At 40.7% G+C, this 12,410-nt stretch overlaps 3 protein-coding genes across 6 annotated transcripts in view; all 3 read right to left on the minus strand.

Annotated features, from left to right (window-relative positions):
- Window positions 1-12,410, minus strand: part of LOC119503730 (oocyte zinc finger protein XlCOF6-like) — a 353,206-nt gene that overhangs the window by 280,541 nt on the left and 60,255 nt on the right. The gene's annotated exons all lie outside the window — the stretch shown is intronic.
- LOC119503768 (oocyte zinc finger protein XlCOF6-like) overlaps window positions 1-12,410 on the minus strand; it is a 337,366-nt gene that overhangs the window by 264,672 nt on the left and 60,284 nt on the right. The window contains exon 2 of one of the 4 annotated variants that reach the window (XM_037795752.1): window positions 4,470-4,796. The exons of 1 other annotated variant lie outside the window; for it this stretch is intronic. In XM_037795752.1, coding sequence (XP_037651680.1) covers window positions 4,470-4,796 — 327 coding nt within the window. Of the gene's footprint in view, window positions 1-4,310; window positions 4,797-9,891; window positions 11,749-12,410 lie in introns of those variants that run through there. 2 more of the 4 variants (XM_037795750.1, XM_037795753.1) reach the window with 2 other exon arrangements.
- The window catches only part of LOC119503785 (gastrula zinc finger protein XlCGF57.1-like), a 48,529-nt gene continuing 36,580 nt past the window's right edge, over window positions 462-12,410 (minus strand). The window contains exon 2 of the mRNA XM_037795776.1: window positions 462-2,787. Coding sequence (XP_037651704.1) covers window positions 844-2,256 — 1,413 coding nt within the window. The 5' untranslated portion in view covers window positions 2,257-2,787 and the 3' untranslated portion in view covers window positions 462-843. The remainder of the gene's footprint in view (window positions 2,788-12,410) is intronic.

Here is a 12,410-nt window from a genome sequence, read left to right on the forward strand (position 1 = left end):
GTTGAGATCTTAGTTTCCTTATAGGTTCAACCAGGTCTGCTTGGTCACAAGTTAGAAAACGGACAAATATCAGTTCCGTTGCTCAAATTTGAAGGCCGTTGCAAAAGTAAAACATTGTCGTATGAACCTGAAGTACCCAAATTAAAAAGTTCTCATGTGAACTATAACTAGAGCTTACCAGCAATCCTGAACTTTATCCAGCGATATATCTGCCAATTGTACAGCTAATAAAAAGATAAATGCACCGATGGAAAGCTGAAGATCTTGCCGTTCTAAAGATGCATTGGTTGCTATTCTATCATGAAGGTAAGGGGGCGAAGTTGGACCCCGAAGTGACATTTATGCTCCTTTTATTTGGTTTTCGTGTTTTTCTCAGGTTAAAGCTTTTAAAAAGCATCCTTAAAAATTAAAGAGGGGAAAAAAAACATGTCTGGGATCTTCTGACATCTAATCTAATCAGCTTGAACACATCTTGGAAATCACCAAGAGTCATAAAATCCATTTTCTGCAACATTTAGGAATATTAAGCGCCTATTTTGCAAAATGGCAAATTTGCAGTGCCTCAATATCCATATCTTTTCATAACGTATAAACCTACATCTGTGACAAATGTGCTTTTATTGCAAATTCCCCAATTGTTATGCTTAACTGCCCCGCTACTCACATAACCATTGGAGTACTCAACCCTTATTAGGCCAGTAAAATTTAATTATTAATTGTAACCGGGTATTCATTCTTATCTAGGGCTGATGTAATCTTATCAATAAGTTGTAAAATAGTCATATGTGGCGAGTAGTGTCTGCCAAATCCATACTGTTGCTCATATAAGATGTTTCCATCTGTTCAGTAGAGCTGCTCTGCCTCTCTGCTCTCCTCAGTCTGACTCTGATGAAGCTGTGAGGACTGACCACCAATACACTCATGTGTTTTGACCTGAATACACCAGGCAAATGTTTTGTCACAAACGCTGCAGCTCAGTCGTTTCTCTCCTGTGTGTTGGGTCATGTGACGTTTCAGATGAGCCTTGTGTATAAATCTTTTACAACACACTGAGCAGCTGAATGGTTTCTCTCCCGTGTGGATTCTCATGTGATACTGTAAACTATCACTTTTTGTAAAAGATTTCTCACAGACTGAACAGCTGAACGGTTTCTCTTCTGTGTGAGTTAGCATGTGTGTCTTTAGATGTGCCCGACGCAAAAATCTCTTATCGCACACTGAGCAATTGAAGGGTTTCTCTCCTGTGGGAATGATCATGTGTTTCTGTAAATCTCCACTATGTGTAAAAGATTTCTTACAAACTGAGCAGCTGAATGGTTTCTCTCCAGTATGAGTCATCATGTGTTTCTTCAGATGTGCTCTGCGCGGAAATCTTTTACCACAAACTGAGCAGCTGAAAGGTTTCTCTTCTGTATGAATTCTCAAGTGTCTCTTCATATCTGCGTTGTTGCCAAATCTTTTCCCACAAACTGAGCAGCTGAAAGGTTTCTCTTCTGTATGAATTATCAAGTGTTTCTTCATATCTGCCTTGTTGCCAAATCTTTTCCCACACTCAGAGCAGATACATAAGTTCTTTTCAGTATTATGTCTCTCATCACTGACAGGAACTTCATCATTATTCAGAGAGTTTAAACCTGACTGAGGTTGTCTGGTCTCCTTCCAATCATCACTGTCATCAGTCTCAGGTTCAGAAGAGTTTCCAGTCTTAGTATCTGGTTCTGTGTGTCCATCTGGATCTGAGTTCCTGGCTGGTTCTGGTTTTATCTGTTCAGTTTGTCTTTGATGAAGCTGTGAGGACTGAGGTTTCTCTTCATCATCTTCACTCTTCACAGGGACAGGAGAGAATGGGAACTTGATGATATCAGCCTCCTCCAGCCCTTGAAGCTGCTCTCCCTCCTGACTGGTCAAGAGTTCCTCCTGTTCAGTTGAGCTGCTGGCTGGAGGCTCTGCCTCTCTGTTCTCTTCAGTTTGATCAAGCTGTGAGGACTGATGACAGAGACATTTATGGTTTCTGAGCAAAAAAAGCCACGTGAATCTTTGGCCACAATCTCTGCAGCTGTAGATTTTTTTGTTTGTGTGGACTTCCATGTGTTTTGTCAGATATCTTCTCCATGCAAATTCTTCACCACAAATTGTGCAACTAAACTGTGTTTGTCTCGTGTGGATCCTCATGTGTTGAACTAAAGCCTCGCTGTCACTGAAACCTGTGTTACACACTGAACAGTGGAAAGGTTCCTTCCCTGTGTGACATGTCATATGAGAACGTAAGCTTTCACGCTTAGCAAATGTTATGCCACAAACTGAACAACCAAATGGTTTCTCTCCTCTGGGAGATTTCTTGTGTGTCAGTAGAGTGTGACCGTCCTCAGAGGAGCTGAATGGTTTCTTGTCAGTGTTACATCCTGTATCACTGACAGAGACTTCCTCAGTGTTCAGATGGTTTAGACCTGATTGAGGTTGCCTGATCTGTTTGCTAAAATTACCATCAGCACAGTCATTAGTCTTGGGTTCAATTTCAGCCTTGTCATCAGAGGAGCTGAATGGTTTCTCACCAGTATTATATCCATCATTTACAGAGACTTTTTTATTCCTCCGATAAGTGAACCCTGGCTGATGCTGCCTGGTGTCTTTCCAAAACTCAATGTCAACACTGTCATCAGGTTCAGAAGACGGGTCCGTCTTTTTATTAGTATCTGGTGGTTGTAAATGTCTATCTGGATCTGAGCTGCTGGCTGGAGGCTCTGCTTCTCTGTTCTCCTCAGTTTGAGTTTGATGAAGCTGTGAGGACTGATGACCAACACATTTATGTCTTTTGACTTGATAACGCCATGCAAATGTTTTCTTACAAACACTGCAACTGAATGGTTTCTCTCCTGTGTGGACTGCCATGTGTTTCTGTAAACTTCCACTCTGTGCAAAAAATTTCCTACAAACTGAGCAGCTGAAAGGTTTCTCTCCTGTGTGTGTTCTCATGTGTTGAACTAAGTTGTATTTGCCAGGGAATGTTTTACCACACACTGAGCAGTGGAAAGGTTTTTCTTCTGAGTGAATCGTCATGTGTTTCTTTAAATCTCCACTCTGTGTAAAATATTTCTTACAAACTGAGCAGCTGAAAGGTTTCTCTCCTGTATGAATCCTCACGTGTCTATCCAGACATGTCTTGGTACCAAATCTTTTCCCACACTCAGAGCAGCTAAATGGTTTCTCACCAGCACTACATTTCAAATCACTGACAGGGACGAAGTCAGGTTCAGAAAAGTTTCCAGTCTTGTCAACAGTATCTGGGTCTAAGTTCCTGGCTGGTTCTGGTCCTCCACAGTCCTTTCCATCAGCTTCTGTTTTCATCTGTTCAGTTTCAGTTTGATGAAGCTGTGAGGACTGACGACCAACACATTTATGTCTGTTGACCAGTGGACGCCAGGCAAATCTTTTGTTACAAACACTGCAGCTGAATCTTTTCTCTCCTGTGTGGACTGGCATGTGTTGTGTCAAATGTCCCTTTCGTGAAAATCTTTTACCACAAACTAAGCAGCTGAAAGGTTTCTCTCCTGTATGAATTCTCATATGTTCCTTCAGAGTTGCCTTGGTGCCAAATCTGTTCCCACAATCAGAGCAGCTAAATGGTTTCTCACTAGCACTACATCTAGAATCACTGACATGAACTTCATCATTATTCAGAGAGTTTAAACCTGACTGAGATTTTCTGGTATCCTTCCAATCATCACTGTCATCAGTCTCAGGTTCAGAAGAGTCTCCAGTCTTGTCAACAGTTTCTGGTTCTGGATGTCTATCTGAATCTGAGTTCCTGGTTCGTTCTGGTCGTCCAAAGTCCTCTCCATCAGCTTCTGTTTCCATCTGTTCAGTTCGAGTTTGATGAAGCTGTGAGGACTGACGACCAACACATTTATGTGTTTTGATCTGATAACCCCAGGCAAATCTTTTGTCACAAACACTACAGCTGTATCGTTTCTCTCCTGTGTGAACTGCCATGTGACGTGTTATATTTGCTCTTGCTTTAAAATGCTTACCACAAACTGAACAACTAAAAGGTTTCTCCCCTGTGTGACGTGCCATGTGACGTGTCAGATGTACTTTCTGTATAAATCTTTTACCACAAACTGAGCAGTTAAATGGTTTCTCTCCAGTGTGACATGTCATGTGGCGTGTCAGATGTATCTTTTGTATAAATTGTTTACCACAAACTGAGCAGTTGAATGGCTTCTCTCCTGTATGAGTTATCATGTGCGTCTTCAGATGTGACCTACGCGAATATCTTTTCCCACACTCAGAGCAGCTAAATGGTTTCTCACCAGCACTACATCTGGAATCACTGACAGGAACTACATCATTATTCAGAGAGTTTAAACCTGACTGAGGTTCTCTGGTCTCCTTCCAGTCATCACTGTCATCAGTCTCAGCTTCAGAAGAGTCTCCAGTCTTGTCAACAGTTTCTGGTTCTAGATGTCTATCTGGATCTGAGTTCCTGGCTGGTTCTAGTCCTCCACAGTCCTCTCCATCAGCTTCTGTTTCCATCTGTTCAGTTTGTCTTTGATTAAACTGTGAGGACTGAGGTTTCTCTTCATCATCTTCACTCTTCACAGGAACAGGAGTGAATGGGAACTTGGTGATATCAGCCTCCTCCAGCCCTTGAAGCTGCTCTCCCTCCTGACTGGTCCAAAGTTCCTCCTGTTCCTCTTTAATGTTTGGGGGCTCTGGGTCCTCCTGGTCCAGACTGGAGCTCCACTCCTGTTGCTCTTCTTCACCAACAATCACTTTTCGTACATCTGAAGGTAAAACTGAAACACAGACAGACAGCTGTTAAAGTAAACCCACAAACGTCTGTTAACTGAGCTTGATATTACTTCTTTATACATTTACATGTACATTAACTAGTACTTAAGTATAATTTTGATGATTTATGCTACTTTATACTTCTACTCCCCTACATCTCAGAGGGAGATATTGTACTTTTAACTCCCCTATTTTTATCTGACAGCTTAAGTTAGTTAAATTATTATAATTATTATTATCATTATTATTACCATTACTATTAATAGGGATGCACCCATCCAACGTTTTCAGTCCCGATACCGATAGCAATTCCTGGGCTTTGGGTATTGGCCGATACCAAGTACCGATCCGTTACAGAGTACCGATCCGATACCACTGTTTAATCAGCTGTATGCCTCACTGTGTGGAAGTGACTGGGATCATTCTTTTGTGTGTAAGGCAACAACAGTCTTGACTTTATTATTATTATTAAATAATAAATTGTACACCAGTAACTTTGTAATAAAATTCTTCGAAATTAACAAGAATTACACATTTTGCATTTTTTAATGAAATTAAACAGAAAAAACAAACAGGAATTTAAATTCCAGTTAGAGCTGGGCAGTATGGCCTAAAAATAACTTTGCAATATTTTTAGGCAATATCATGACACTTATCGCGATATTTTCAAATATCCTCTAAGAACTTCATAAATGCTCGATTTAACCCTTTGATGCATACAATCACACCGATGTGATGATTCTTATAGTCCCTCCAGCATGTGTCTGCATTAAAACATTCTTGTTCATATTCATTAGTGGAAATCACAGGTTAAATTTAACAAAACAGTATCCAACAGTATTCACTTTAACCAAATAGTTATCTGGCAATACATGCTTTATATATTTTGATAAATACATAACACACACACACACAGTTTTTAATGGCGTGTAATAAGTGTAAAGTAACTTATTGTTATGTTTACCAGTAAGCTGTTATAGCATTGCTGATAATAAAAAGTATTATTTTCCCACTAGTGTAGAAAGACTCACCAATCGCGAGGTGTAGCCTGTGGCCAAAGCAGTCTTGTCCACTTATTCAGACTGACAGCTTTGGTTCTGTTAGCTGGACGTTCAGATAAGTAGTTGTGGAGAAGTGGATCACCTCTGTTAGCTGGTTGGCCAACTTTTCTCTCACTGAAATGTATAAAGTGGTGGACACACTGCCTGCATGAGACGCGCGTGGCGGCTGCGTGGCGTGTTGTTTTTTATTTCGGTGTCCATGTTAACAGGTTAGAGTGGACACACTGCCCGCATGAGACGCGTGTCAGCTGCGTGTCTCAGCAGCAACAGACAGGGAAGGTGATCAGGGAAGGTGACAGGGAAGGTAAATGGCAATTAAAAGGCAAACTCTATGCAGAAAGAAAGGGCTGACAGCAGCAGCAGAAACACAGCTGACAGTGAACACCAGACTCGTGCATCACGCAGCCACCACGCGACACAGCCGCCACGCGCTCCTGACATTGGTAGTGTGCCCACGGCTTAACTCCGGTAGAGCTTTCTCCGCAAAAAAATTGCGACCAGGCAGTACATATTTTGGATCAAGTGTCTTAATGAGTCTTTTGATTCCGGGCTTTTAAACTACGCTAACCGGCGTTGTGATGTAGTTGTTTACAGCGGCCATGATTTCTTTGCATTTTGCACTTTTTTTGTCATATGGGATTGCTTTGGAAAGCGAGGAAGCCAGAGTCATTTGCCTCTGGGCTGGTTCTGGTTGCATTGGTCGTGTTCTCGCTACCGTACTTGCTTTGCCGCTTCAGTTCTTCTCTCTCCGCTGCGTCCCTCCAAATACAAAAACACGCCGGCTGAATACGTCACACACACTCGCCCAGGAGAGAGGTCTGGATGGGGGCGGAGTCTGTGTCGTACTGTATGTGTGTGTCTGAGAGGGAGCCGGACTGCCGGAGGGAGAGAAGGAAATGCCAAAGCGAGTCTCATGCCGTCGGGGTGGCTTAAAAACATTGCATGACAATTTGTAGTCGATATTTGCGATATAGTCATTTCATACACCGTGCGTGGGACAAGCCGCGATACATCGACTATATTAAATGTATCGCCCACCCCTAAATCCAGTACATAATGTATATAGTATATAAACATAGAATTTAATTGAATAGAGGCGTGGAGGTCCTCGGGGACCAGGAAGTGACCATTGATGTGTGAAGTGACTTTGGTATCACTACGCCGTATAACAGTGAAGTTATTGAATATTTTTGTAGCATCTTTTCATCGTTGCACTTTGTAGACGGTCCCTGACCACTCGTCTCACAGCCGGTGTTTCGGTTTATCAGGCGACCGTGTTAATTGGCGACTTTCAGCCAAATGCGTCTGTGGTTGTCGTAGTTACGACAGCTGTTGAAAGCAGCAAGAGAATACCTCGCTGTCCTCATGAATGCCTCTTTGTTTAGCTTTTAATTACAACGTCAAAATATGTATAAAACAATAGTTCTCGTACTGTACATGACATGTGTTTCCTCAAACAAGACAAATATGTGTATTTAGAAAATGTATTAATTTACAGGAACACCAACGTTGCTCTCTTCCTGTTTTCAACGTTCCGAACGCGAGCGGACACGTTTCCTCAAACAAGACACCAAAGATGAATCCGGTATGTTTGAGACACTCACAAGGACGACTAGGTATCCTCCCCCTGCTTTCAACAGCAGTAGTAACTATGACAACCACAGACGCATTCCGCAAAGTTCGCCATGGTCGCCTTATAAACCGAAACACTGGCTGCACATAGAGACCAATGTTATGTGTCCAGCTATACTCAAGTGAAGTACAAGTACCTTGATTGTGTACTTAAGTACGACATAGTATTAGGGCCACATTGAGGGAAAAAAAATCTGAGATTTCAAGAAGAAAGTCGTCATATTACGAGAATAAAGTCATAAAAAAGTCGTCATATTATGAGAATAAAGTAATTTCTTCCTCCTCTACAGAGTCAGTTTCCTCATCAGGTCTGTGTGGTTCTTTCTTCACAATAAACGCAGTTTCTTGTTCAATCTTTTCAAGGTCCTGATACTGATGATGATGTGGTGCTGATGTGCCAAAAGATGAAGTATTTGGTTATTTGTGAAAGCTAAACTAAAGTATAACTTCACAAGATGCTCCACGTTCCTCATTTTCACACTATTTACCCTCTAAAATAACACGTAAAACTACTACTTTATAATATTATGACTTTTTTCTCTTTAACTTCTGACTTTATTCTCGAAATGTCAGATTATTTTTCTCCCTCTATGTGACTCTTTAATACTCCGTCGTACTTGAGTTCAGTAGTTGAGTAACTGTATTTATTAAATTTCACCAATAATATGAATCGCCTCCAAAAAGCCTCATAAACACAATAATCCAGTCAACACGCAGTAAAACTAGTTAGCTGCTAGCTGCTAGCTGCTAGCTGTGTGTGTGTGTGGTTTAGCTAACGTTAGCTTAGCATCAACATTGTCAGTAAAGATGTTTCCAGCAGGAGAAAGAAAACCAACCTGCTTCTCTCCGCAGCTCCATGTCGGCCTTTAAAACCACATCCAGCAGCTTTCGTTGATCCATGTCCTTTTCATATCCGGATATTGTTGATCTCCAAATGTCCAATCAGATGTTCAAGAGCCGTAGTTAACAGTTAGCTCACATGCTAACACAGACACACATGCTAACTGGGTTAGAACTGCCAAGACCCGGAAACACAAACTCTACTTCCGCTAGACTCCTCTGGCCTTCACAATAAAAGAGCGGTTTAAAAGTCGACTGTACCCACTGTCCTTTAAAGGGACTGTTTGTAACTTTCAGAAATGCTTGATAACAGCTTCACCTGTGGCCGTTAAGTCAACGAAAGTCAGCGTCGGGCTCGCGCAAGACACAGAAAACTTCTGTTGGTCTAGAGGAGCTGCAGCAGTTATTTCTGCACAAACGTCCACTGTACATTCACTAGATATTCTCAGAGCTACTAACTCTTCTGCAGTGTGTAGTGAGCGTGCTTAAACGTGAGGTGGAGCGAGAACAAGCGTGTTGTGTGAGTGAAGGCCAGCAGGCAGAGGAGCAGATGCTCTGGCCAAACACGAGCGCGCATGGGATCCCGCCCCGGTAGATTTATACGTGTAAGAAGTTACCAACAGTCCCTTTAATACAACATATAATCAACTAATAAACGATGATGTATAGATTAAACCAGGGACCCCGTCATAATCGTTGTAGCGACTATTATTAATCAAAAAGCCGCTAAGAGGCTGAAATAAAACTTTACTGTGCGATTCGTTCCAAAAAGTCCAAAAGTCCAAATGTTTATTAAATTAAAGGATTTATAAACAATAACTGGCTAACTGGAATAATGACAGGTCCCCGTCCTCCTTTAGGGCGGGACCTTTTCTATCAACTCAATGCATTTCATTTTGTGATTCGGCTCTTTACTGCTCTCTCCTTTCTCTTTACCTCCTGCTCTCTGCAGGACTCACAAGCACTTATTAGCTAATCTACACAGAAACAGATATATAAGTACAGATAATAAATAAATAAATCTATAGAAGTTTATAAAATAAAATAAGAACAGAAATAAAAATACAACAACCATCACAATGACTGTTAAATGTTCATACAAACCAATTATTATCAATCTTTCTACAATCATTGATCAAAGTCTAACAGACCATGTAAAGATGGATAAACTTAATGAAATAATAACTGTTATTAACACTAGTGATATGATACTGAGGCTCTGAAGATGCTTTCACTCCCTGTTTAAATACGTCGTGTCAGAGTTTGAGTCAAATGAAGAAAACCAGGTGACTGATGACGTCTCTGCTGCTTCAGGAGTCATCTAGTTACTATTCAGAGGGAGAATCATTTAAAAATATGGTGTCGTAAAGCAGAAAGACAGAATCATGAAAACATTTCCACTCGATTCCAATAATAATAATAATTTAATGATTATTATTTTCCAATCACATAATGTTGCATAAATATCAGCCATGAAGTTAAAACACAAGTCCACAGTGAAACTAACCTGCACCAATAAGGTACTTTAATAATAACACATAGGATTGAAACTCTAAAATCAGTGAGGTGTTGAAGAAAAACTATATGTTTATTCATATAGCACTTATCAAAATGATTGATTACATGATGCTTTTGTTCTCCTCAGTTTGTCTTTAATGAAGCTGTGAGGACTGACGATCAACACACTGATGGTTTCTGAGCTGATTACTTACTTAATCTTCTGTCACAAACACTGCAGCTGAATGGTTTCTCTCCTGTGTGGATTATCATGTGTCTCTTCAGATTTCCACTTTCAATGAAAGTTTTATCACACTCAGAGCAGCTAAATGGTTTCTCACCAGTACTACATCTTGAATCATTTATAGGAACTTGTTACAAACACTGATAATGAATCTTTTCTCCCTTGTAGACCGGCATGTGTTGTGGCAAATGTACCTTTCTTGAAAATCTTTCACCACACACTAAGCAACTGTGTGGATTTTCATATGTGACTGTAAATGTACACTCTGTGTAAAAGATTTATCACAAAGTGAACAGCTGAAAGGTTTCTCTCCTGTGTGGATTCTCATGTGTACCTGTAAATCTCCACGTCGTGCAAAAGTTTTCATACAAATTGAGCAGCTGAAAGGTTTTTCTCCTGTATGAGTTCTCATGTGTCTCTTCAGATTTCTCTTGAGGCCAAATCTTTTATCACACTCAGAGCAGCTGAATGTTTTCTCTCCAGCACTACATCTGGAATCACTGTCAGGAACTTCATCATTATTCAGAGAGTTTAAACCTGACTGAGGTTCTCTGGTCTCCTTCCAATCATCACTGTCATCAGTTTCAGCTTCAGAAGAGTCTCCAGTCTTGTCAACAGTATCTGGATCTGGATGTCCATCTGGTTCTGAGTTTCTGGCTGGTTCTGGTCCTCCATAGTCCTCTCCATCAGCTTCTGTTTCCATCTGTACAGTTGAGCTGCTGGCTGGAGGCTCTGCCTCTCTGTTCTCCTCAGTTTGACTCTGATGAAGCTGTGAGGACTGACGACCAACACATTTGTGTGTTTTGATCTGTCGACGCCAGGCAAATCTTTTGTCACAAACACTGCAACTATATCGTTTCTCCCCTCTGTGGGCTGCCATGTGGTATTTTATAGTTGCTCTTACTGTTAATCTTTTACCACACAATGAGCAAATGAAAGGTTTCTCTCCTGTATGAGTTTCAATGTGTCTCTCCAGGTGTGTCTTGCACAAAAATCGTTTATCACAAATCCAGCAATTGAAAGGTTTCTGTCCTGTGTGGATTCTCAGGTGTTTCTTTAAATATTCACTCCGTGCAAAAGATTTCATACAGACTGAGCAGCTGAAAGGTTTCTCTCCTGTGTGGACTCTCATGTGTTTCTGTAAATCTCCACTCCGTTTAAAAGATTTCGTACAAAGTGAGCAGCTAAAAGGTTTCTCTCCTGTATGAGTTATCATGTGTTGCTTCAGATTTTTCTTGATGGCAAATCTTTTACCACACTCAGAGCAGCTAAAAGGTTTCTCACCTGAACTACATCTTGAATCAGTGACAGGGACTACATAATTTATGATTATGTACATTGGTTCCGGAAGTCTACCTGGATCTGAGTTCCTGGCTGGTTCTGGTCCTCCACTGTTCCCTCCATCAGCTTCTGTTTCCATCTGTTCAGTTTGTCTTTGATGAAGCTGTGAGGACTGAGGTTTCTGTTCATCATCTTCACTCTTCACAGGGACAGGAGTGAATGGGAACTTGGTGATATCAGCCTCCTCCAGCCCTTGAAGCTGCTCTCCCTCCTGACTGGTCAAGAGTTCCTCCTGTTCCTCTTTAATGTGTGGGGGCTCTGGGTCCTCCTGGACCAGACTGGAGCTCCAGTCCTGCTGCTCTTCTTCCCCAACAATCACTTTTCGTACATCAGAAGGTAAAACTGAAACACAGACAGCTGTTAAAGGAAACTTCTGTTAACTGAGCTTGATATCACTTCATTATGCTACAGCAGCTCTGTGGAGTTTTCATCCATTAGTAGTGACTAAACATTAGTAGGAATGTTTGTCTGAGAGGCTTACTGTGCTGGAAAGTAAATAAGTACATTTACATTGCACAATATTTAGGTACTTGTACTTTACTTGAGTATTTCCATTTGATGTTACTTTATACTTCTATTCTAGTATTGTATTTTTTACTGCACTACATTTATCTGATAATTTTAGTTACTTTACAAATTCAGATTATTAAAACAAAATATAATCAACTCATAAATGATGTATTATTATAAATTAAACTATGCAGCAGTATAAAGTATATATTGTATCATATTGTGTATTATATTGTAATAAAAGAAAGATTTTTCTTTTCACAATCTGTTATTGCCCCCACTTTTATTAATGATACTATTAAGGTCAAAGGTCAACTTTATTATCCCGCAAGGGAAAAATCCTATGGTCATACACGTCTCACATAAAAACATATAAACTTTCACCCCCCCCCCATCATCAGAAACAGACGTCACTTCACGTGGCGCTTCATAGGAAAGGACGTCTTATTTCTCTAAAAACACATTTCCTCGTGTCTCTTCCTCGCCTCCTCCGC

The sequence above is a fragment of the Sebastes umbrosus genome, chromosome 15 (assembly GCF_015220745.1).
Source record: "Sebastes umbrosus isolate fSebUmb1 chromosome 15, fSebUmb1.pri, whole genome shotgun sequence".
In the NCBI taxonomy this organism is placed as follows: domain Eukaryota; kingdom Metazoa; phylum Chordata; class Actinopteri; order Perciformes; family Sebastidae; genus Sebastes; species Sebastes umbrosus.